The following is a 24,955-nucleotide window of genomic DNA, read 5'->3' as shown; positions in this document are numbered from 1 at the left end:
ATGATGCTGCGTACCATTTGCGCAATGACGCTGTAGGTGTGATCGAGGCGTTGTATACTCCTGGGTAGTACTGCCCTCTGGAGGCAGTGAACAGCACCTAGGATTAGATATCAATAACATCATTCATCATAATATTTCCCACTTCTGACATACACTCACCGGCGAGTTTATTAAAATGGATCGCTCCTACAGACTCACTAGTCAGGTGGCCGTGGCTTGTTATATAAAGCAGGCCGACAGGCATCGAGGCATTCAGTTACTGTTCGATTGAACATTAGAATGGGCGAAACGAGTGACCTAAATGACTTTAAGCGTGGTATGATCATCGGTGACAGGCGTGCCGGATCCTGTATCTCAGAAACAGCCGCCCTCTTCCTGGGCTTTTTACACACACAGTGTCTATGGTTTACCAAGAACGGTGTGACAAAAAAAAAACATCCAGTCAGCGCCATTCCTGTGGGCAAAAACAGCTCATTGGCAAGAATTGTGCAAGCTAACAGGCGGGCCACAAACAGGTAATTGGTGTGCAGAATGATATCTTGGAATGCACAACTCATCGATCCTTGTCATGGATGGGCTACTGCAGCAGACGACCACACCGGGTTCCACTCCTATCAGCTAAAAACAAGAAGAAACGGTTCCAGTGGGCACGCGATCACCAACACTGGACAATAAAAACATTGCCTGGAACATGACAGTGACTTCAGTTTACTTGAGTGGCCTACACAGTCCCCAGACCTCAACCCAATAGAGCGTCTTTCGGATGACATGGAACGGGCTGTTCGCAGCATGAATGTACCACCGTCCAATCTGTAGCAACTGCGTGATGCCATCGTGTCAGCATGGACCAACATCCCTGTGGAACGTTTCCGACACCTTGTAGAATGCCCCAAATAATTCAGGCTGTTCTGGAGGCAAAGGGGGGTCCAACCCAGTACTAGATGGGTGTACCTAATAAACTGGTCGGTGAGTGTAGGTTTACAAAGTATGCCCACCTAATGGCCTTCTGGAAGCTCATCGAACTGGCATCCCACAACATGGTACGTGTGACCAGAGCAAGGGCAGCTACAAAGAGGAATGAGGAGGTCACACTACCAGGAAATGCAAAGGTAAATTAAAGTAGTATTAATCATCAAAGCTACAACTGACCATAGACAAACACAGAAAGGCTAAATGCCACTTTGACAAGCTTGATGCTACTTGATTCTACTTTAAGCCATTAAACCAATCATGATAATGAATCCTCCTGGGTTAGGGAGGGAAGTTATAGGTGCATGATTTATCTGCCCTCTGGATGGTTGATGGTTTTAGTTATAATTTTCCATATTCATGCATCTTAATCTTTTTCCAAAAGTCACAGTCCCTGCAGTCCATAGACATGTTTTTCCCTTTCATGACCCATCTTTCACTGGGTCTTAAGTAGAGCGATCTGGCCCACAGATTCAACATCCACCAGTCGACTGTGAGCTGCATCGTGACAACACAGTTCTTGGGTCAGTGTGTATCTGGATATCCGAGGAAGCAGTCAAGGCTCACTTGACAGAGGAATTCAAGGAATACCCAGACACACAAGTGGTGATAGACTGCACAGAGGTGCGTTGTAAAAACACCAAATTTTCTCCTGCTTCAGCGTGAAGTCCCACTGCACCTTCAAGGCGATGATTGTCATGGCACCTTTGTTTCAGCCCTTTACAGAGGTTCTGTCAGCGACAAGGATATCCTGAAGCAGTCAGGCATTGTGTCTGTGCTGAAAGCAGGGATGGCCTTAATCGTGGACAAAGGTTTCCTTGTGGACGACTGTGTGCCCTGCAAGGTCTACAGACTGGCTTTCCTCTCAAGGAGGGTACAGATGCCAACAGCAGAAGTCAAGGAGACACAATCCATTGCTGGGCTGATCCATGTGGAGCGACTGATTCGCAGAGTGAACGAGCACAAGCTGTTTGACAATGTCAGTCTTCTCTCCATCACTGGGAGCATCAACCAGCTAAACACAGTTGCCTGCCTCCTCATCAACTACCAGAATGGGCCCTTGGTCAAAGCATGGGCAAAGGACTAGTGATGCTGTCAATTTCAGTACTATTAGACTGGTAACTGATTGCCCTGTTTTTGCGTCTGCTTCAGTGCATTTAGAAAGTATTATGACCATATACTCAGTACTTTGTTGAAGCACCTTTGGCAGCGATTACAGCCTCCAGTCTTCTTGGGTATGACGCTACAAGCTTGGCACATTTGGGGAGTTTCTCCCATTCTTCTCTGCTGATCCTCTCAAGCTCTTTCAGGTTGGATGGGGAGCGTCGCTGCACAGCTATTTTCAGGTCTCTCCAGAGATGTTCAATCGGGTTCAAGTCCGGCCTCTGGCTGGGTCACTCAAGGACATTCAGAGACCCGAAGCCCCTCATGCGTTGCCTTGGCTGTGTGCTTAGGGGCTTAGGGTTGTTGTCCTGTTGGAAGGTGAACCTTCGCCCCAGTCTGAGGTCCTGAGCGCTCTGGAGCAGGTTTTCATTAAGGATCTCTCTGTACATTGCTCGGTTCATATTTCCCTCGATCCTGACTAGTCTCCCAGTCCCTGCCACTAAAAAACATCCCCACAGCATGATGCTGCCACCACCATGCTTCACCGTAGGGATGGTGCCAGGTTTCTTCCAGATGTGACGCTTGGCGTTCAAGCCAAAGAGTTCAATCTTGGTTTCATCAGACCAGATAATCTTGTTTCTCATGGTCTGAGAGTCTTTTAGGTGCCTTTTGGCAAACTCCAAGCGGGCTGTCATGTGCCTTTTACTGAGGAGTGGCTTCCGTCTGGCCACTCTACCATAAATGCCTGATTGGTGGAGTGCTGCAGAGATGGTTGTCCTTCTGTAAGGTTCTCCCATCTCCACAGGGGAACTCTGGAGCACTGTCAGAGTGACCATCGGGTTCTTGGTCAACTCCCTGACCAAGGCACTTCTCCCCCAATTGCTCAGTTTGGCCGTGCGACCAGCTATAGGAAGAGTCTTGGTGGTTCCTGTCACGGCCGTCTACGGAAGGAGTGGACCAAAGCGCAGCGTTTGTAGCGAACATGACTTTATTAAAGTTAAAGTGCACGAACGAGAAAACAATAAACAATGACGGATAGTGAAGTCCTCAGTACACAGACTGAAACATGGAACAAAAACCCACAACTCTAAGGTGAACACTGACAGTTTAAATATGGCTCCCAATCAGAGATAACGAGCCGACAGCTGACACTCGTTACCTCCGATTGGGAGTCACATGACGAGACAAGACACTACAACCAAAACCAAACACAACCAAATGAACACACCCTATACCCAACACAACCAAATGAATACACCCTGGCTCAAACTACACAGTCCCGGAGCCAGAGCGTGACAGTACCCCCCCCTAAAGGCGCGGACTCTGACCGCGCCTACACCCCAAAATAGGGGAGGGCTGGGTGGGTGTTGCTCCTCGGAGGCGGCTCCGGCTCCGGGCTTGACCACCACCCCACTTCACTCCCCCCGTAGTGCCCCCGGTCCGATCTGACCCAGCTTGCTGGATCAGGACCTCCGACGCGCACCCCTGGCTTGGCGCGTGAGGTAGGAATGGACCGGAACTGGCAGACGATACGCACCCTTTGCCTGGTGCGTGGAGCCGGAACAGGCCTCACCAGGCTGAAGACTCGCATCCCTGGCTTGGTGCGAGTAGCAGGAATGGGCTGGATCAGGCTGACGGCTCGCACCCTTGGCTTGGTGCGAGTAGCAGGGACGAGCTGAACCAGGCTGACGACTCGCACCCTTGGCTTGGTGCGAGTAGCAGGAACGGGCTGGACTAGGCCGACGACTCGTACCCCTGGCTTGGTGCGAGTAGCAGGAACGGGCTGGACCAGGCTGACGACTCGCACCCTTGGCTTGGTGCGAGTGGCAGGAACAGGCCGGACCGGGCTGGCGACGCGCACCGTAGGTTTGGTGCGAGTGGCAGGAACAGGCCGGGTCGGGCTGGCGACGCGCACCGTAGACTTGGTGCGGGTGGCAGGAACAGGCCGGACCGGGCTGGCGACGCGCACCGTAGGTTTGGTGCGAGTGGCAGGAACAGGCCGGGTCGGGCTGGCGACGCACACCGTACACTTGGTGCGGGTGGCAGAAACAGGCCGGACCGGGCTGGCGACGCGCACCGTAGGTTTGGTGCGAGTGGCAGGAACAGGCCGGGTCGGGCTGGCGACGCGCACCGTAGACTTGGTGCGGGTGGCAGGAACAGGCCGGGCTGGGCTGGGCTGGCGACGCACACCGTAGGTTTAGTGCGTGGAGCAGGAACAGGCCGGGCTGGGCTGGCGACGCACACCGTAGGTTTAGTGCGTGGAGCAGGAACAGGCCGGGCTGGGCTGGCGACGCACACTGTAGGTTTAGTGCGTGGAGCAGGAGCAGGCCGGGCTGGGCTGGCGACGCACACCGTAGGTCTGGTACGTGGAGCAGGAACAGGCCGGGCTGGGCTGGCGACGCACACCGTAGGTTTAGTGCGTGGAGCAGGAACAGGCCGGGCTGGGCTGGCGACGCACACCGTAGGTCTGGTACGTGGAGCAGGAACAGGCCGGTCCATACTGGGAACACACACCACTGGCCTTAACCGGGGATCAGGAACGGGCCGGACCGGACTGGTAACACACCTCAGTCTCTCACGCCGTGCCTCCACTACTTCCCTCCCTCTACTCGCCAATGGCTCCCGTAATCTGGTAGCCTTCTCTCCACGTCTCCCTGTGGCAGCCTCCTGCTGCCCAGCCGCCCAAGCCATGTGCCCCCCCCAAAAAACTTTTTGGGGTTGCCTCTCGTCCTTCCGACGATGGCCCTGCTGACGCCGTTGCTCCTCTCTCGCCAGGGCCTTGATCCTCCCCCAAGGTCCCTTGCCCCCGAGCATGTCCTCCCAGGACCACGATTTGCCCACCTGGGCCATCGCCAGCCTCTCGATCTCCTTACCCGGCGCTTCCTCCCATGTCCAGTCTCCTTGCTCCTGGACACGCTGCTTGGTCCTTTTTTGGTGGGTTTTTCTGTCACGGCCGTCTACGGAAGGAGTGGACCAAAGCGCAGCGTTTGTAGCGAACATGACTTTATTAAAGTTAAAGTGCACGAACGAGAAAACAATAAACAATGACGGATAGTGAAGTCCTCAGTACACAGACTGAAACATGGAACAAAAACCCACAACCCTAAGGTGAACACTGACAGTTTAAATATGGCTCCCAATCAGAGATAACGAGCCGACAGCTGACACTCGTTACCTCCGATTGGGAGTCACATGACGAGACAAGACACTACAACCAAAACCAAACACAACCAAATGAACACACCCTATACCCAACACAACCAAATGAATACACCCTGGCTCAAACTACACAGTCCCGGAGCCAGAGCGTGACAGTTCCAAACTTCTTCCATTTAAGAATGATGGAAGCCACTGTGTTCTTGGGGACCATCAATGCTGCGGACATTTTTTGGTACCCTTCACCAGTTCTGTGCCTCGACTCAATCCCGTCTCTGAGTTTTACAGACAATTCCTTTGACCTCATGGCTTGGTTTTTGCTTCGACATGTACTGTCAACTGTGGGACCTTATATAGACAGGTGAGCGACTTCCAAATAATGTCCAATCAATTGAATTTACCACAGGTGGACCCCAATGAAATCGTAGAAACATCTCAAGGATGATCAATGGAAACAGGATGCACCTGAGCTCAATTTCGAGTCTCATAGCAAAGGGTCTGAATACTTATGTAAATAAGGTATTTCTGTTTTTTATTTGTAATTATGGGGTATTGTGGGTAGATTGATGAGGGGAAAAAATAATTTTATCAATTTTAGAATAAGGCTGTAATGTAGCAAAATGTGGAAAAAGTGAAGGGGTCTGAATACTTTCCGAATGCACTGTATGTTCAGTGTTGCAAGTCAACAGCCTGTGTTTAACAGCTACATTCAGACCCTCTCTTGAAAATAAATTCCATTATGTGGGCCTGCACTCCACTATTTTGTCCAGTGTTCTCACTAACAAATCAACATGTTTCCCCAAAACATTTGACGTCACGATAATTTTATCTACATCAAATCAAGTCAAATCAAATGTTATTTGTCACATACACGTGTTTAGCAGATGTTATTGCGGTTGTAGCGAAACGCTTGTGCTTCTAGCTCCGACAGTGCAGTAATATCTAACATTGTTGGATTCAGGGGATAAAACAGTTAACCACTGTGCTATCTTTCATAGAAAGAAGCTAGAAATGATCGCAGATATAGCGAATATTTTTTAAATCTTTTAACATTTGACCTAGGAGATCATTAGGTATTTCTGCAAGTAAGAGGAAAAAAATTAATGGTCAGCCTTCTCGTTGATTGCTTCCCAAACTTGGCGGTCTCTGTGGATGCGCTGGATCAGCATGTCCTCCAGGGCATACACTACAAAGTAGTGATGCCCCAAGCCAAGGGGCATCTGGGTGGATAATAAATTCACAGGGGTAATAGCTGACATTCCGGAGAACATAGTATTCCTCCACAGCAGCAGACTTCATCTGCAGACCTCTCTTCATCTCTGCAGACTGACGAGTTCCACTGAGGATTCTGTCAGCCAGGTGTTCTGCAGAACTCTGCTCCCTCACATGACAGACATCTCTGAAGCAGGAGGATGTTATGCGTGGCTTGCGAAGGTGATGCCGCTCCAGCAATAAGCTCTGTTCTTTCGTAGCACTGTCAACTTTGTGGGCCGTTTCCAATGTAGTTGCCAGTGAGCTCATGTGTATAAATTCATGCTCTCTATGGACAAATGAGCACACAGATGGGTTAAGGCTGTAACCATCAAGTGGCAGAAGTGGTGGAGGGGGGGCATCTTCATGCGAAGTGATGTTGATAGCTGTTGTAGCAGCAGCCTGCCTGGACTTCACCAATGGCAGAATCCTCTAACTGGACATGTCCATTGTAGTGACCAAAGGGGCTGTAGCATTGGTAAAGTCCCTGTACACCTCTGCCACTTGTAGGACAGAGGTCAGGCAGCTCCCCGGTTACACCTCTATAGAAGGTAATTACATTTACATTTACATTTACGTCATTTAGCAGACGCTCTTATCCAGAGCGACTTACAAATTGGTGCATTCACCCTATAGCCAGTGGGATAACCACTTTACAAATTTTTTATTTTTATTATTATTATTTTTTAGGGGGGGGGGGGGGGTAGAAGGATTACTTTATCCTATCCCAGGTATTCCTTAAAGAGGTGGGGTTTCAAATGTCTCCGGACATTTGTCTCCGTAATCATGTGATAGACAAAAAAGTATGTCAGTTATAGACCCTATCAGGAAACAACACCTAGTTCCTACTCCCTTGACACTTGTGTAGAGTCAAAAGGATTGGATATGGGTAAAAGCAAGTTGGTAATAACGCCACCTTGCCCATTGATTGGCTGGGTGGAATTGTTGCCATCTTCCTTTTACCTATCTCTTTTGGATCTACACAAGTGTCTAGAGTGTAGGGACCACTAGGGATTGTTTCTGGTTTGGCATAATCTCATGTAGCTCTTGTAACAGAGGCATATTGGCTACACAATCTAATTTATTTATTTATTTGTAAAGCAGTTGTCTAAGATTAGCTCAGATTATGATAAATGCTCAACATTTTACCTCACTCCCTCAACCAGTCTCCTCTCTTTGGGTCTTGCTGATAGGACCACCATCCTGTTAACAGTGCCTGGCTTCACACCCTAGGAATACCAAGGGGCACTTAGATCATCACAATCACATTACTAATTTATATTATTCATATTAGCCTTCAATAACCATCCACACAGCCGTACCATTTTTCTTGGCTTGTGCCACCTCTTCTCACTCTCGGTGCAGCTATGTATAGGGGGAACCGCACCAATCCCAAATTGAGAGTAATGTGCTGTCTAGTAGAGCAGTGCAACTGTGTGGTTGCACAAAGTAGGCCCAACAACACAGGAGCTGTGGCAGTGGGCTAGGATGGCAGGGAGTGAGTCCTTTAACACAATCTGTGAAGATAATGAACGGATAAAACAACAATTCTATCCAATAACAGTGCTTTCAAATGTCAACAAACCAATCCTTAAACTAGTTTCTGGGGAGCCTATCCTAAATTCTCACATCAGTGAATTATTTTGAATATGACTGTTAAACTGTACTATGTTGACTACACTATCTAATCAATTTCCAAGTAGCCTAAGCATGCCATAATTTTTTAGACACTTATAAATACCCACAAACTTGTTTATAACAACCAGAACAGTAAAACTTTGTGCTTGCTATATTCATCCTACTGTCAAACTGTGTGGACTCTTGGATTTCCTTATTGACCTGTAACAAGTCACCCTCATGCTGATCTCACCTGTCACCTGATCTTTATTGAAAACTGAGAAATACAAATAATTAGAATTTATGCTTTTTAAAACATTACTGCATATCAATATCAATATCAGAATCAAGGGGAACTGACCTAATAACAAACAGGTAGTTAAGCCAGCTAGAAAGATAACTAAGAATATGATGTAAAGTATAGAATCCAAGATGGCGTAGCAGTGCGGTCGCTTTTATTTCATCGTCCTGTGTAAATATCCCGTTTCTTGTTTTTTTTGGTCTATTTTGTATATATTTCTCAATATTTACTTTCATTCTTTAACTAAATATACTTTCCTGCAACCCGCCTCACCCAACGTGGAAAGGATTCTATTATTTCTTTATAACTTTCATCAAGAACCGTAAGCTGAAACTAGTGTAGCTGCAATCTGAATGGCTACCTGCTATTAGTCACCGTTAGCGTCTTCACCACTGTCTGTGGCCTACACTATCCACCAGCCAGCTCTAGCTCTAGCCTGGACAATTCGTCGGCCAGTCTGCACAGCGTGCTATCGACCCAGCGTGCTATCGACCCAGAGCTTATTGGACTTTCTGCCGGAATCACTGGACCCTAGCGCCGGATCATCACAACCAGCTAGCTAGCTGCAACCTGTTGTTGGCTGATTACCATTGCCCTATAGCAAGCACCAGTTAGCCTTGAGCTAGCCTCAGGCCCATCTCCCGGCTATCTACCTCTCTGTCAACCGGACGGGACCTCCTAGTGTTGACACTGAGCCCCGCCGATCCAACACGACTGGTTTGCCGACGAAATAGTCTGATGTGGTTTCAACAGGTTTCCCGTTGCGATGACCACGAAGATCCATCTGCCAGCCCCGGCCCGCTAGCACACGCAAACTACAACTGTGCTCCCTGCTAGCTGTGCTGAAGCACCAATTTGAACTGCTCTCGGACTCACATATTGCTGTTCACTGGACCTTATGATCACTCAGCTGCACAGCTGATGCCTGCTGGACTGTTCCTTTACACGGTACCCTGTCCTGTATATTCTGTTTAGTCTTAGCCCAAACGTTATCGCTATTTCCAGTTGTGTCTTAGCTCTCTCTAATAACACCTGTGACTGCTTTATGCCTCTCTCCCATGTCAATTATGCCTTGCCTATTGCTGTTTGGGTTAGTTCTTATTATACAATTTCACTGTAGAACCCCTAGTCCCTCTCAAACTGCCTCATATAGTTCCTTTGTTCCACCCCCCATACACGCCGAGACCGGCTCAATTGGTGCCTCCAATGACGCTATCTCTTTCATTGTTACCCAACGCTTAGGGTTACCTGAACTGTACTCATATCCTTCCATATCCTTTTCTGTACATAATGCCCTGAATCTTTTCTACAACGCCCGGAGAACTGCCCCCTTTATTCTATGTACCCAACGCACTAGAAGACCAGTTCTTAAAGCCTTTAGTCGTATCCTTATTCTAGTCCTCCTCTGTTCCTCTGGTGATGTAGAGGTTAACCCAGGCCCTGCAGCCCCCAGTATCACTCCTACTCCCCAGGAGCTATCATTTGTTGACTTCTGTAACTGTAAAAGTATTGGTTTTCTGCACATAAATATCAGAAGCCTCCTTCCTAAGTTTGAGTTATTCACTGCGTTAGCACACTCCGCCAACCCTGATGTTCTAGCAGTGTCTGAATCCTGGCTTAGGAAGGCCACCAAAAATTCTGAAATTTCCATCCCCAACTATAACATTTTCCGTCTAGATAGAACTGCCAAAGGGGGTGGAGTTGCAATCTACTGTAGAGATAGCCTGCAGAGCTCCATCATACTATCCAGGTCTGTGCCCAAACAGTTTGAGCTTCTACTTCTAAAAATCCACCTTTCCAGAAATAAATCTCTCACTGTTGCCGCTTGCTACAGACCCCCCTCAGCCCCCAGCTGTGCCCTGGACACCATATGTGAATTGATTGGCCCCCATCTATCCTCAGAGTTCGTACTGCTTGGTGACCTAAATTGGGATATGCTTAACACCCCGGCCATCCTACAATCTAAACTAGATGCCCTCAATCTCACACAAATTATCAACGAACCTACCAGGTACAACCCTAAATCCGTAAACATGGGTACCCTCATAGATATCATCCTGACTAACTTACTCTCTAAATACACCTCCGCTGTCTTCAACCAGGATCTCAGCGATCACTGCCTTATTGCCTGCGTCCGTAACGGGTCCGCGGTCAAACGACCACCCCTCATCACTGTCAAACGCTCCCAAAAACACTTCAGCGAGCAGGCCTTCCTAATTGACCTGGCCCAGGTATCCTGGATGGATATAGATCTCATTCCGTCAGTAGAGGATGCCTGGTTGTTCTTTAAAAGTAATTTCCTCTCAATCTTAAATAGACATGCCCCATTCAAAAAATACAGAACTAAGAACAGATATAGCCCCTGGTTCTCCTCAGACTTGACTGCCCTTGACCAGCACAAAAACATCCTGTGGCGTACTGCATTAGCATCAAATAGCCCCTGCGATATGCAACTTTTCAGGGAAGTTAGGAACCAATATACACAAGCAGTTAGGAAAGCAAAGGCTAACTTTTTCAAACAGAAATTTGCATCCTGTAGCACTAACTCCAAAAAGTTTTGGGACACTGTAAAGTCCATGGAAAATAAGAGCACTTTATCCCAGCTGCCCACTGCACTGAGGCTAGGAAACACTATCACCACCGATAAATCTACAATAATCGAGAATTTCAACAAGCATTTTGCTACGGCTGGCCATGCTTTCCACCTGGCTACCACTACCCCGGCCACCAGCTCTGCACCCTCCGCTGCAACTTGCCCATAACCCCCCCCCCGCTTCTCCTTCACACAAATCCAGACAGCTGATGTTCTAAAAAAGCTGCAAAATCTGGACCCCTACAAATCATCTGGGCTAGACAATCTGGATCCTTTCTTTCTAAAACTAGCCGCCGAAATTGTCGCAACCCCTATTACTAGCCTGTTCAACCTCTCTTTCGTAACGTCTGAGATCCCCAGAGATTGGAAAGCTGCCGCGGTCATCCCCCTCTTCAAAGGGGGTGACACTCTAGATCCAAACTGTTACAGACCCATATCCATCCTGCCCTGCCTTTCAAAAGTTTTTGAAAGCCAAGTCAACAAACAGATCACCGACCATTTCGAATCCCACCGTACCTTCTCCGCTATGCAATCCGGTTTCCGAGCTGGTCATGGGTGCACTTCAGCCACGCTCAAGGTCCTAAACGATATTATAACCGCGATCGATAATAGACAGTACTGTGCAGCCGTTTTCATTGACCTGGCCAAGGCTTTCGACTCTGTCAACCACCGCATTCTTATTGGCAGACTAAATAGCCTTGGTTTCTCAAATGACTGCCTCGCCTGGTTCACCAACTACTTCTCAGATAGAGTTCAATGTGTCAAATCGGAGGGCCTGTTGTCTGGACCTATGGCAGTCTCTATGGGGGTGCCACAGGGTTCAAATCTTGGGCCGACTCTTTTCTCTGTGTATATCAATGACGTCGCTCTTGCTGCTGGTGACTCTCAGATCCACCTCTACGCAGACGACACCATTTTGTATACATCTGGCCCTTCATTGGACACTGTGTTAACAAACCTCCAAACGAGCTTCAATTCCATACAACACTCCTTCAGTAGCCTCCAACTGCTCTTAAACACTAGTAAAACTAAATGCATGCTCTTCAACCGAACGCTGCTTGCACCCGCCCACCCGACTAGAATCACTACTCTCGACGGGTCTGACCTAGAGTATGTGGACAACTACAAATATCTAGGTGTCTGGTTAGACTGTAAACTCTCCTTCCAGACTCACATTAAGAATCTCCAATCCAAAGTTAAATCTAGAATCGGTTTCCTATTTCGCAACAAAGCCTCCTTCACTCATGCTGCCAAACATGCCCTCGTAAAACTGACTATCCTACCGATCCTTGACTTCGTCGATGTCATTTACAAAATAGCCTCCAACACTCTACTCAGCAAATTGGATGTAGTCTATCACAGTGCCATCCGTTTTGTCTCCAAAGCCCCATATAATACCCACCACTGTGACCTGTACGCTCTTGTTGGCTGGTCCTCACTACATATTCGTCGCCAAACCCACTGGCTCCAGGCCATCTATAAATCACTGCTAGGCAAATCCCCGCCTTATCTTAGCTCATTGGTCACCATAGCAACACCCACCCGTAGTCTGCGCTCCAGCGGGTATATCTCACTGGTCATCCCCAAAGCCAACACCTCCTTTGGCCGCAATTCCTTCCAGTTCTCTGCTGCCAATGACTGGAACAAATTGCAAAAATCTCTGAAGCTGGAGACACTTATCTCCCTCACTAACTTTAAGCATCAGTTGTCAGAGCACCTTACCGATCACTGCACCTGTACACAGCCCATCTGAAATTAGCCCGCCCAACTACCTCATCCCTATATTGTTATTTATTTTGCTCATTTGTACCCCAGTATCTCTATTTGCACATCATCTCTTGCACATCTATCATTCCAGTGTTAATACTAATTGTAATTATTTTGCACTATAGCCTATTTTATTGCCTTACCTCCATAACTTGCTAAATTTGCACACACTGTATATTATATGTATTTCTGTTGTATTTTTGACTTTGTTTTGTTTTACCCCATATGTAACTCTGTGTTGTTGTTTTTATCGCACTGCTTTGCTTTATCTTGGCCAGGTCGCAGTTGTAAATGAGAACTTGTTCTCAACTGGTTTACCTGGTTAAATAAAGGTGAAATAAATAAAATAAAAATAGCTAGCAAGATAAATTGCGGTAACGCTTCATTTTAAGGAGTCTTTATTACATTGTAATTACATGTGTAATTAGCAGGTGGCAGGTGAAGCATTGTAGTTAATTGTATTAACTCATACTTTCTCTGTAATAACATGTAACTGGTGGTAATTGCAGTCTGTAGTTACAGAGTTGTAACAACGAATAACTGATACCATGCTTGTTACAAATGGGCAAATTTCCATTAATTCACCAGATTTTAGTTTCTTCTCAGCTGCATTCAATTCAGTAATAACTATCACAAGGTTGTAATCTGTTGTGGACAGATGCGCTGGGTGTCCCGAGATTACATAGTCTCTAATTACCTATCCGTGAATGCACACACCTCAAAATGTCCACTCAATCTTGTAGCTAGCACTTGCCCCCAAAAAGTGTACCATCTGAGTTGACTTGGTTGAGTTTACAAAAACAGATAAGATATATACGTCAACCTCACTGACTGTGGTCTACCATACAGGTGTCATCCTCAAGTGGGAGGATAAACACACAAGTACACCACAGAGTACATGTAAAATCTGCATAAGTACAATGTAATTACTAGGTGTTACACAGGATTTAGCGAGTTAAAATTAAGTGTATCTTGAAGGGTACTTACTTGTAATTAGTGTATACTTATATAGTACATTACCCATCCTGAGAACCTGGCCCTTATTTTAAGGCTTCCGGAAGCACCCTCCAAGTGGAAGGATAAACTAGGATTAAGCTAGTTAAAATGAAGTGTATCTTGAGGGATACTTGTAATCAATGTGTACTGATATAGTTAATTACCAATCCTTATAACCTGACCCCAATTGCAAAGCTTCTGAAGGCACCATCCTAGTGAGAAAATAAACACACTAGTACACCACAGAGTACATTTAATATCCGCATACCTACATTGTAATTACTAGGTGTTACACAGGATTTAGCTAGTTAAAATGAAGTGTATCTTGAGGGATACTTACTTGTAATTATTGTGTACCTACCATCCTGACAATCTAATCGTCAGCTTCTGACAGCGCAATCCAAGAGAGAAAATAATCACACTAATACACCAGAGTACATATCTGTAATATTGGCATAAGTACAAGGTCGTCGCTAGTTGTAACACAGGATTTTGCTATTTAAAGTTAAGTGTAACTTTTTGTTACCTATGAGCAATTTCTATACAAGTAGTAAGTAAGGTGGCAGATAGCCTAGCAGTTAAGAGCGTTGGGCCAGTAACCAAAAGGTAGCTGGTTTGAATCCCCAAGGTGAAATAGTCTGCTGTTCTGCCCGTGAGCAAGGCAGTTAACCCCCAACTGCTCCCTGGGCGCTGTGGACTTCGATTAAGGCAGCCCCCCACAACCTCTCCGATACAAAGGGGTTGGGTTAAATGCGGAAGACACATTTTGGTTGAAGTATCCCCTTTCCCAAGTAAAAATACATACAAACAAAAGATGAGCTTCTCTTTTAGTGGTGTAGGTACCCCAAGGGTATACTTTATTGCAACACGTAAAAACACCTTACATTTCTTACAAAATTACAAGGATTTTTATTGTTAGATTAACAATTTGATTAAACAAAGATAAAGGCCTACTCGATAACATAAAAACAACTATTCTAGTGGTAGTGTGCAGTAGCCTAGATAGCTAATTTAGAAAAAATGGGATTGTCTTTTTCTTCCCTTTTAACATTACAAGTAACAATGGAAATCAACAACTCTGTCTCTGTCTTTATCTGTTTTTTTCTCATAAGCATTTTCCCATCCTGGAGTAAGACCTAATCTGCGGTAGAGAAGAACAATGTAGCTATGACAATTTACATTACCCTATACTAGTTATCATCATCATGATTTCTATAGTTTAGACCTCCTACCTAACTAGTTGTGTTATCCAGCTACCAATAATAGTGCTTACTAACACTAATAAGTTAGCTAGTGTTTAGCTAGATTGAAAAGGAACAAATGTTCCTCATAGTGTTTTGACACAAGCGCTAGCTAGCTAACTAACGTTAACATGCTGGGTGTGTCTCACATAATACCTTGGGGTACCGATACTATGAAAACAAGGTTCAGGGAAGATTAGACCATCGAGCCCTGCTAACTTTAGCTAGCTAGTTAGCTAGCCTAGTGAGTAGCGACCATGGCATAGCTAGCTAGTAAAGGTTAGAAAACTAGCTAGCAAGCGTACTAGCTATTACAAAAAACTCAACAAATTGCATGGAAAGTCTATTCTGTAGATGGTAACTAGCTAGCTAGCCTAGTTGGTAGGCCTAACAAAAACACCAGAAAAGCTAACATTAGCTAGCTACAGTTAACTAGCTTGCCAACATTGAGAAAATGACTTATCAATGACCCAAGCCCAACTCAGTTAATCCCTACCATTGTGACGCTGAGTAGTCATAATGCTTCAGCAAATGTACATTATACAGCGAGGGAAAAAAGTATTTGATCCCCTGCTGATTTTGTACATTTGCCCACTGACAAAGAAATGATCAGTCTATAATTTTAATGGTAGGTTTATTTGAACAGTGAGAGACAGAATAACAACAAACAAATCCAGAAAAATGCATGTCAAAAATGTTATGAATTGATTTGCATTTTAATGAGGGAAATAAGTATTTGACCCCCTCTCAATCAGAAAGATTTATGGCTCCCAGGTGTCTTTTATACAGGTAACGAGCTGAAATTAGGAGCATACTCTTAAAGGGAGTGCTCCTAATCTCAGCTTGTCACCTGTATAAAAGACACCTGTCCACAGAAGCAATTAATCAATCAGATTCCAAACTCTCCACCATGGCCAAGACCAAAGAGCTCTCCAAGGATGTCAGGGACAAGATTGTAGACCTACACAAGGCTGGAATGGGCTACAAGACCATCGCCAAGCAGCTTGGTGAGAAGGTGACAACAGTTGGTGTGATTATTTGCAAATGGAAGAAACACAAAATAACTGTCAATCTCCCTCGGCCTGGGGCTCCATGCAAGATCTCACCTCGTGGAGTTGCAATGATCATGAGAACGGTGAGGAATCAGCCCAGAACTACACGGGAGGATCTTGTCAATGATCTCAAGGCAGCTGGGACCATAGTCACCAAGAAAACAATTGGTAACACACTATGCCGTAAAGGACTGAAATCCTGCAGCGCCCGCAAGGTCCCCCTGCTCAAGAAAGCACATATACATGCCCGTCTGAAGTTTGCCAATGAACATCTGAATGATTCAGAGGAGAACTGGGTGAAAGTGTTGTGGTCAGATGAGACCAAAATGGAGCTCTTTGGCATCAACTAAACTCGCCGTGTTTGGAGGAGGAGGAATGCTGCCTATGACCCCAAGAACACCATCCCCACCGTCAAACATGGAGGTGGAAACATTATGCTTTGGGGGTGTTTTTCTGCTAAGGGGACAGGACAACTTCAACGCATCAAAGGGATGATGGACAGGGCCATGTATCGTCAAATCTTGGGTGAGAACCTCCTTCCCTCAGCCAGGGCATTGAAAATGGGTCGTGGATGGGTATTCCAGCATGACAGTGACCCAAAACACACAGCCAAGGCAACAAAGGAGTGGCTCAAGAAGAAGCACATTAAGGTCCTGGAGTGGCCTAGCCAGTCTCCAGACCTTAATCCCATAGAAATCTGTGGAGGGAGCTGAAGGTTCAAGTTGCCAAACGTCAGCCTTGAAACCTTAATGACTTGGAGAAGATCTGCAAAGAGGAGTGGGACAAAATCCCTCCTGAGATGTGTGCAAACCTGGTGACCAACTACAAGAAACGTCTGACTTCTGTGATTGCCAACAAGGGTTTTGCCACCAAGTACTAAGTCATGTTTTGCAGAGGGGTCAAATATTTACTTTTCTCATTAAAATGCAAATCAATTTATAACATTTTTGACATGCGTTTTTCTGGATTTTTTTGTTGTTATTCTTTCTCTCACTGTTCAAATAAACCTACCATTACAATTATAGACTGATCATGTCTTTGTCAGTGGGCAAACGTACAAAATCAGCAGGGGATCAAATACTTTTTCCCTCACTGTACCAGGGGCGTTGGTAGACACAATGTAAGTAACCTAATTAATGTCCCGCTAACTTCCCTGAATGCCTCTGCTGATCCTACAGCTATTGTATGCAGTAATCATGTGCCTATGAACCAGATTTATACTGTTAGCACTGAGGCGGTGTGCCCTAGTAGGAAGTCCACTGTGTGAAGCTCACCCTGCACTAACATAAATAACATGAGCATATCTACTTGTGCTAAGCTTCCCAGTAAAGCAATGAAAACAAGTAAGCATTCCAGAAAAGTGCTCAAAATAGCCCACGTTAACATATGTTGCTTAAGAAACAAGGTTTGTGAAATCAATAATTTGCTAGTAACAGATGACATTCATATTCTGTCTATCTCTGAAACTCACTTAGATAATACATTTGATGATACAGTCGTAGCAATACAAGGTTATAACATTTACAGAAAATACAGAAATGCCAGTGGTGGAGGTGTTGCTGTTTATATTCACAACGACATTCCTGTAAAGCTTAGAGAGGATCGCATGTTAAATACTGTTGAGGTAATATGGCTACAGGTTCATCTGCCTCACCTAAAGCCCATTCTTGTGGGAAGCTGCTATAGACCACCAAGTGCTAACAGTCAGTATCTGGATAACGTGTGAAATGTTTGATAATGTATGTGATATCAACAGAGATGTATATTTTCTGGGTGATTTAAATATTGACTGGCTTTCATCAAGCTGCCCACTCAAGAAAAGGCTTCAAACTAACCAGTGCCTGCAACCTGGTTCAGGTTATCAGTCAACCTCCCAGGGTAGTTACAAACAGCACAGGAATGAAATCATCAACATGTATTGATCAAATCTTTACTAATGCTGCAGAAATGTGCTTGAAAGCAGTATCCAGATCCATGCTTGTTACAAATATACAAATATAATATAGTGTATAAGACCTCAAACAATATGTTTTGTAGTGATTCCTATGTTGTTGATGTAAAGAATATTTGTTGGTCTATGATGTGTAATGAGGAGCAAACAGACAATGCACTTGACACATTTATGAAATTGCTTATTCCAGTTACTAATAAGCATGCACCCATTAAGAAAATGACTGTAAAAACTGTTAAATCCCCATGGATTGATGACGAATTGAAAAATTGTATGGTTGAGAGGGATGAGGCAAAAGGAATGGCAAATAAGTCTGGCTGCACAACTGATTTGCAAACGTATTGCAAATTGAGAAATCATGTGACTAAACTGAATAAAAAGAAGAAGAAACTACACTATGAAACAAAGATAAATGAGTAACCCTGGATTGTAAACTGTCATGGCCAAAACATATTGATACAACAGTAGCTAAGATGTGGAGAAGTCTGTCCATAATAAAGCCCTGCTCTACCTTCTTAACAGCACTATCAACAAGGCAGGTCCTACAGGCCCTAGTTTTATCGCACCTGGACTAATGTTCAGTCGTGTGGTCAGGTGCCACAAAAAGTGGCAATTGGCTCAGAACAGGGCAGCACGGCTGGCCCTTAGATGTACACAGAGAGCTAACATTAATAATATGCATGTCAATCTCGCCTGGCTCAAAGTGGAGGAGAGATTGACTTCATCACTATTTGTATTTGTGAGAGGTATTGACATGTTGAATGCACCGAGCTGTCTGTTTGAACTACTGGCGCACAGATCGGACACCCATGCATACCCCACAAGAGGTCTCTTCACAGTCCCCAACACAACATCGACACAGACACATGCATACACACACACGATAACATACGCACTATACACACACATGGATTTTGTATTGTAGATATGTAGCAGTGGTGGAGTTGGGGCCTGAGGGCATACAGTGTTTTGTGAAATCTGTGAATGTATTGTAATATTTTTTAAAATGGTATAACTGCCTTAGTTTTGCTGGACCCCAATGGGGTCTAATGGGGATCCATAATAAATACAAATACAAACACTAGGCTAGCTAGCTGGCAACGCTTTCTAGCTAGCTCACTACCTATGCTATGTCATCCAGCAGAATTCATTTATACAAAAAAGCAAAACAAATTGCATGGAAAACGTACTTTCTATCTCCTGTGTTGACGTTTTTATCTTGTCTACAACACTTTGTTTCTTTCGTGGCAATCTCCCATGTCTGGATTTTGCACACTGACCTTCTTCTCAACCCGTTCTTCGCGCACTGTCACGTGACCTCAGTGTCAACAAATGTGGGCCCGTTCAAGGTTGTCGTTATTTCAAGCGTGATGCGCAGATGGGTGGATCTTGACATGATGCCTTAATTCCTAGGATAAATACATAATTGAATCAATGCATCCTATTCAAAATTTAGAAGAATGTTCCTCAACAGTGAAACCCTTGCAAGGTTACATTATGAAATAATTTTAAGTGCATTTATAAACCATTATTCAACCAAGCCTAATAGGCTTACAATTTGGCAAAACAAATTACTATCCACAAGTTTAACCATAACTGTTTATTAATGTTATTTTTTTTATTGATGGTTAAAGTCATTGACCCATTGTCAAATGCACTCCTAATTGATTTAACAATTTAAAGTATTTTTTGATGTGAACTAGTGTTTGTGAACTAGTTTTTGCCATTGGGTCTGGGGATCAGACTTCAGGGCCATTTATTGCAGTTGTGTCAATGAGGAGGTCGGTTGTAGCCGTTTCCTGCAGTCAAATGACCAAATCGCCCTCTTTGACCTCATGGGTGGAATGTTATTCATATTTTTCATAATTAATAAAGATTTATTTTATTTTTTACTGCCAAAAATCATGTTTCTATGTCAAACGGTTTTGTTATATTTCAGTATTCTGTGATGTACAGTACCAGTCAAAAGTTTGGACACACCTACTCATTCCAGGGGTTTTCTTTATTTTTACTATTTTCTACATTGCAGAATAGTGAAGACATCAAAACTATGAAATAACACATATGGAATCATGTAGTAACCAAAAAAGTGTTTAACAAATCAAATATATTTTATATTTGAGATTCTTCAAATAGCCACCCTTTGCCTTGATGACAGCTTTACACACTCTTGGCAATCGCTCAACCAGCTTCAACATGAAGTTCAGTCAATATGGAACATTTCAAGAACTTTTAAAGTTTCTTCAAGTGCAGTCGCAAAAACCATCAAGCGCTATGATGAAACAGGCTCTCATGAGGACCGCCACAGGAATGGAAGACCCAGATTTACCTCTGTTGCAGAGGATAAGTTCATTAGAGTTACCAGCCTCAGAAATTGCAGCCCAAATAAATGCTTCACAGAGTTCAAGTCACAGACACATCTTAACATCAACATCATCTGTGTGACCCTGGTTTAGCCCACTGCAGTAAAAGTTAAATTGGCTAACACTTATCAAATGGTTTGTGCAGGCTGAAATGTGCCGGCTGAAATATGGTGCGTTGGGATATATGGTAGCTAGCTAGTTGAGAATACCCACCCTCGTAGTTGTCGATGTAACTCGATATGTACATCGTAAATCCATTTTTCTTTTCATTTTGAAGCAACAACTGAGTTTTCCACGATATAGGGGGGAGGTCAAGAAGGCAATAGGTGTAGAAATACATTTTGTGTTTACTGTGTTTTGACAGCTGTCAGTACAGAAGATTGAAACAGGCACTACACAGGAAGTTGTTGGGCTGGCGGAGCTTAAAAGTGGAGGTGAGCGTGCATAAATGGAATTAAGTACCTTACTCTGATTATTTTGACAATTTTAATTTAAAACAAACAAAAATAGCTTCTTTGCAAAGAGCAATTTCTCAAGCAAGAATTTTGCTAGGACTGTCTGGGAGTGGTCTGAGTGTGGAGGGGAAAACTGAAAACTAGATGTTATTGGCAGAGAGGTTTGTAACTCTCTTTCTATTTACCAAAACTCAAGTCCACCAAAACAGGCTGAAATTTCAGGCTGTCTTTTCAAATAGCTCTTACACTAAAAGGGCATTATCACAATTTTCACAATTTCACAGTATTATTCCAACCTCATAGTGTGGAAATATATATTCAACACAGGAAAATCACGTTTTTGACTGCACTGGGCCTTTAAAATGATTTATGTGGCTTGCCTTAATGAACACAACCCAGGAATGGAACCATGCAGGAGCTGCAGTAGATTCCCTGCTCTACTAGAGGAAATGCATGGTCATGCATAATTTACCAGTTGCCTGTCTTTGTGTTATTCATAAAGAAATATGGCTATTCCTACTGGAGCCTGGGGAGGGAGGAGAGAAAGGAAGGAAAGGGAGGGGAAAGGATGGGAGGGAGGGAGAGTCTGAGTGATCTCTCCTCCTTTCTCCTCCCCTCTCAGTTAACATGTACTGTAGAACTGGGTTAGAGTATAATGATTGTGAAAATATTTCTCAGCTAAACTGGTCCCAGATTTGGCTACACAGCACAAACAGATCTAGGACCAAGCAATGGCTGAGCTGCAGTATATATGTAATATTACTGTGCTTATTACTGAATACTTTATATTGGTTACGAATTGTTTACAGAGTTCTGGTGTTTATCACAGACAATGGGTTACACACATCATATGATCTCAAAAAAATTGGTTGGCCCTAGTAATTTTTTTAGTATTTGAGTTTGAGTATTAGTTCAATGTAACTAACCCACATACAGTACTGTAAGTATAGTGGTGGCAGAGGCTACTTACAGTTGGAGTCCATGAGGTCTTTGCCAGGTCCTGGGGACGTGGGCTGGACACAGTACTGACACAGACAGTCTTTGCCATTGAAGGTGACCCTATCCCCTGCAGGAAATGGTCGTCTGTGGGAGAGACAGAAAGAGGCATGGACTAATAATCAGACACAAGACGGATACAGACAGATGTGTAGCACAGGTCACATTAGGGTACATCAGGTTGGGAATATTTAGTGTATTGATTAACAGTGTATGATGAGGTGAATGTGTGTCAGCATTGTTGGAGTGAGCCGATTGACCCCTTTCAAGACCAAAGCAATCTATGCAGACAAGTGAATGCAGGCAGGATGATAAGAAGAGTATAATGAATGTGAACAATAAGAGTACTGAGATGGATAATGAGTAATGCTGCTAGCTCTTGACCAGGGCTCCTTTGAAAAAGAGATTCTTACTTGCAGATGGTGCAGACGAAGCAGGCAGGGTGGTAGGTCTTGCCTAGGGCAGTGACCACCTCTCCCTCCACAAAGTCCCGACAGCTGTTGCAGCGTGTACCGTGCATTCGCTGGTAGTCCAGGGTACACAGGTAGTCTCCATTCTTCATGAAGAAGCCTCCCTGAGCCAGGTCACAGCCACACACTGCAGGGACACAACAGAAGTAAATTAGTCATGCTAGTCATCTATCCCTTTGCATCCATTTGTTGATCTTCCAAGTGTACGAGTGTAGAAATGTGTGTTTGTGTGTCCATTAGATTAGGTTACTGTATGTCACTTTGACAAAGGGTACGGCAACAGTAAAATGCCAATGCCTCTGTGGATATGTAAGGTTAAGTATTGATTGTGTTTCCAGAGACAAGAACAATATATTCCACCTTCAATAGAGATATGGAATATAAATAAATTATTAAGAAGGCCCCTCCTGGGATCTTCCCCTATGGGATTGCTAGCACTGCTGTATTTGGCAGTTGTAAATAATATACGTATTTTTCCACATGTATGCTGTATGTTTTGGGCTGTATATAGTGTCTATTAAAAACAAAAAACGATGTTGTAGCCCTTTCCTGCAGTCAATGACCAAAAGCGCCCTCTTTTGTTATTTATATTTTTCATAATTCCGTAATTAAAACTGACGAATATCCGGTGTTTCTATGTCAAACTGTTTTGTTATATTTCAGTCTTCTGTGATGTATTTAAAGTGTAATATTGGTATGCAAACTAAAAATGTCATACATTTCAACTCTATATCTGACAAGGTACAGGTGTGTTCTTTTTCTTAAGCCCATAACCATATGTGTGAGGTGTATACTTTTGTTTCAAAGTACAGATTTGTAGAATCACTGTGTGACCCTGATTTATCCCACTGTAGTAAAAGGTCATTACGTGAGATGTAGGCATTGGTCTGATAGACATTGTTTGAAGCACAATAGGCCAACATAGCTACTGTAGTAGGTCAAAGCTGTGTGCTGGAAAACCTTTGGGTCCTGGGTGGCGCAGCGGTCAAAAGCATTGCACTGCAATGCAGAGGCACTACTACAGCCTGGGGTTCAATCCAAAGCTGTGTCACAACCGACCGGGAGCCCCATAGGATGGCGCACAATTGGCCCACTGAGGAGTTGCAGAGATGAGCCAGCGGACCAAATTCAGGGAGAAAACGGGATAAAAAAATATATACTTGTGGCCTGGTTAGTAAGCAAAACATTTTTTTTATAAAAAAGGTAAACCTTGGTAGAGCATGGGTGGAGTAAGCATTGTGGCGCTCATGTCAATTTCCTTTATTTCTTACACTGGAAGGTGATTATGCAACATTATTATACAACATTATAATACAGTATAACACAGCAATAGAAGTAAAGTAATGTCACGCCCTGGCTCTGGGGACTCTTAAATGTTTAGCCAGGGTGTGTAGTTTCTATGTTTAGTTTTCTATGTTTGAGTTTCTAGATCGTGTAGATCTATGTTGGCCAGGGTGTTTCCCAATCAGAGGCAGCTGTAGTTCGTTGTCTCTGATTGGGGACAATACTTAGGCAGCCGTTTGGCACCAGTCTGTGTGGGATCTTGTTCCGTATAGGTATGTTATTAGTCTACCTTGGACTTCACGTATCGTTTGTTTGTTGTTTTGTTCGTGTTCAGTACGTTAATAAATATGTACGCTTATCACGCTGCGCCTTGGTCCGTCTCATCCGTAAACGATCGTGACAGAAGATCCCACCAAATGAGGACCAAGCAGCGTGTCCAGGAAGAGAGAATAGCGATGTCTCAGGTGGGCAAATAGTGGTCATGGGAGGAGATATTCACGGGGAAAGGGCCATGGGCGAAGGTAAATGCCCAGGCAGGAGAGGAGAAACGGTGCCAACCGTGCCTACGACGGACACCCGAGAGGCAACCCCAAGTAATTTTTTTGGGGGGGCACACGGCGTGGACGACGAGGCAGCAGGAGGCAGCGACAGGGCGAATCTGCAGACTAGGAGAGGAGGCCACCAGGTTACGGGGGCTATTGGTCCAGAGGGAGCAGGAGTTAATTGGTCAGAGGGAGGAGCTACAGGAGGCGATAAGGGAGAAGGAGAGTGTAGAGGCACGGCGAGAGGAGCTGGTTAGGCAGCAGAAGGAGCGGGGGTTTATAAGGGAACCCAGTCCCGCTCCTCGCACCAAGCAAGTGGTGTGTGTCGCCAGTCCGGTCCGGCCCGTTCCTGATCCCCGCACTAAGCCAGTGGTACGTGTTCCCAGTACGGCCCGACCCATTCCTGCTTCCTGCACAAGGCCAGTGGTGTGTGTTCCCAGTACAGTCCGGCCCGTTCCTGCTCCCCGCACCAAGCCAGTGGTGCGCGTCGTCAGCCCGGTCCGGCCCGTTCCTGCTCCCCGCACCAAGCCAGTGGTGCGTGTTCCCAGTCCGGCCCGGCCCGGCCCGTTCCTGCTCCCCGCACCAAGCCAGTGGTGCGCGTCGTCAGCCCGGTCCGGCCCATGCCTGCTCCCCGCACCAAGCCAGTGGTGCATGTTCCCAGTCCGGCCCGGCCCGTTCCTGCTCCCCGCACCAAGCCAGTGGTGTGCGTCGCCAGCCCGGTCCGGCCCGTTCCTGCTCCCCGCACCAAGCCAGTGGTGCGCGTCGTCAGCCCGGTCCGGCCCGTTTCTGCTCCCCGCACCAAGCCAGTGGTGCGCGTCGTCAGCCCGGTCCGGCCCGTTCCTGCTCC

General features: G+C 45.2%; 1 protein-coding gene across 1 annotated transcript in view; it reads right to left on the bottom strand.

The window, feature by feature from the left end:
• Window positions 1-22,347, bottom strand: part of LOC311128879 (actin-binding LIM protein 1-like) — a gene marked incomplete at its 3' end in the record, with an annotated part of 95,291 nt that extends 72,944 nt beyond the window's left edge. The window contains exons 1-2 of the mRNA XM_084161099.1: window positions 22,226-22,347; window positions 21,787-21,899 (exon numbers count right to left, since the gene is read on the bottom strand). Coding sequence (XP_084017225.1) covers window positions 21,787-21,899; window positions 22,226-22,332 — 220 coding nt within the window. The 5' untranslated portion in view covers window positions 22,333-22,347. The remainder of the gene's footprint in view (window positions 1-21,786; window positions 21,900-22,225) is intronic.
• Between the last annotated feature and the right edge of the window lie 2,608 nt (window positions 22,348-24,955).

The sequence above is a fragment of the Coregonus lavaretus genome (assembly GCF_964263955.1).
Source record: "Coregonus lavaretus genome assembly, chromosome: 1".
NCBI classification, from domain to species: domain Eukaryota; kingdom Metazoa; phylum Chordata; class Actinopteri; order Salmoniformes; family Salmonidae; genus Coregonus; species Coregonus lavaretus.
The sequence above is the reverse complement of the archived record's forward strand: the minus strand, read 5'-3'. Positions and strand labels throughout refer to the sequence as shown.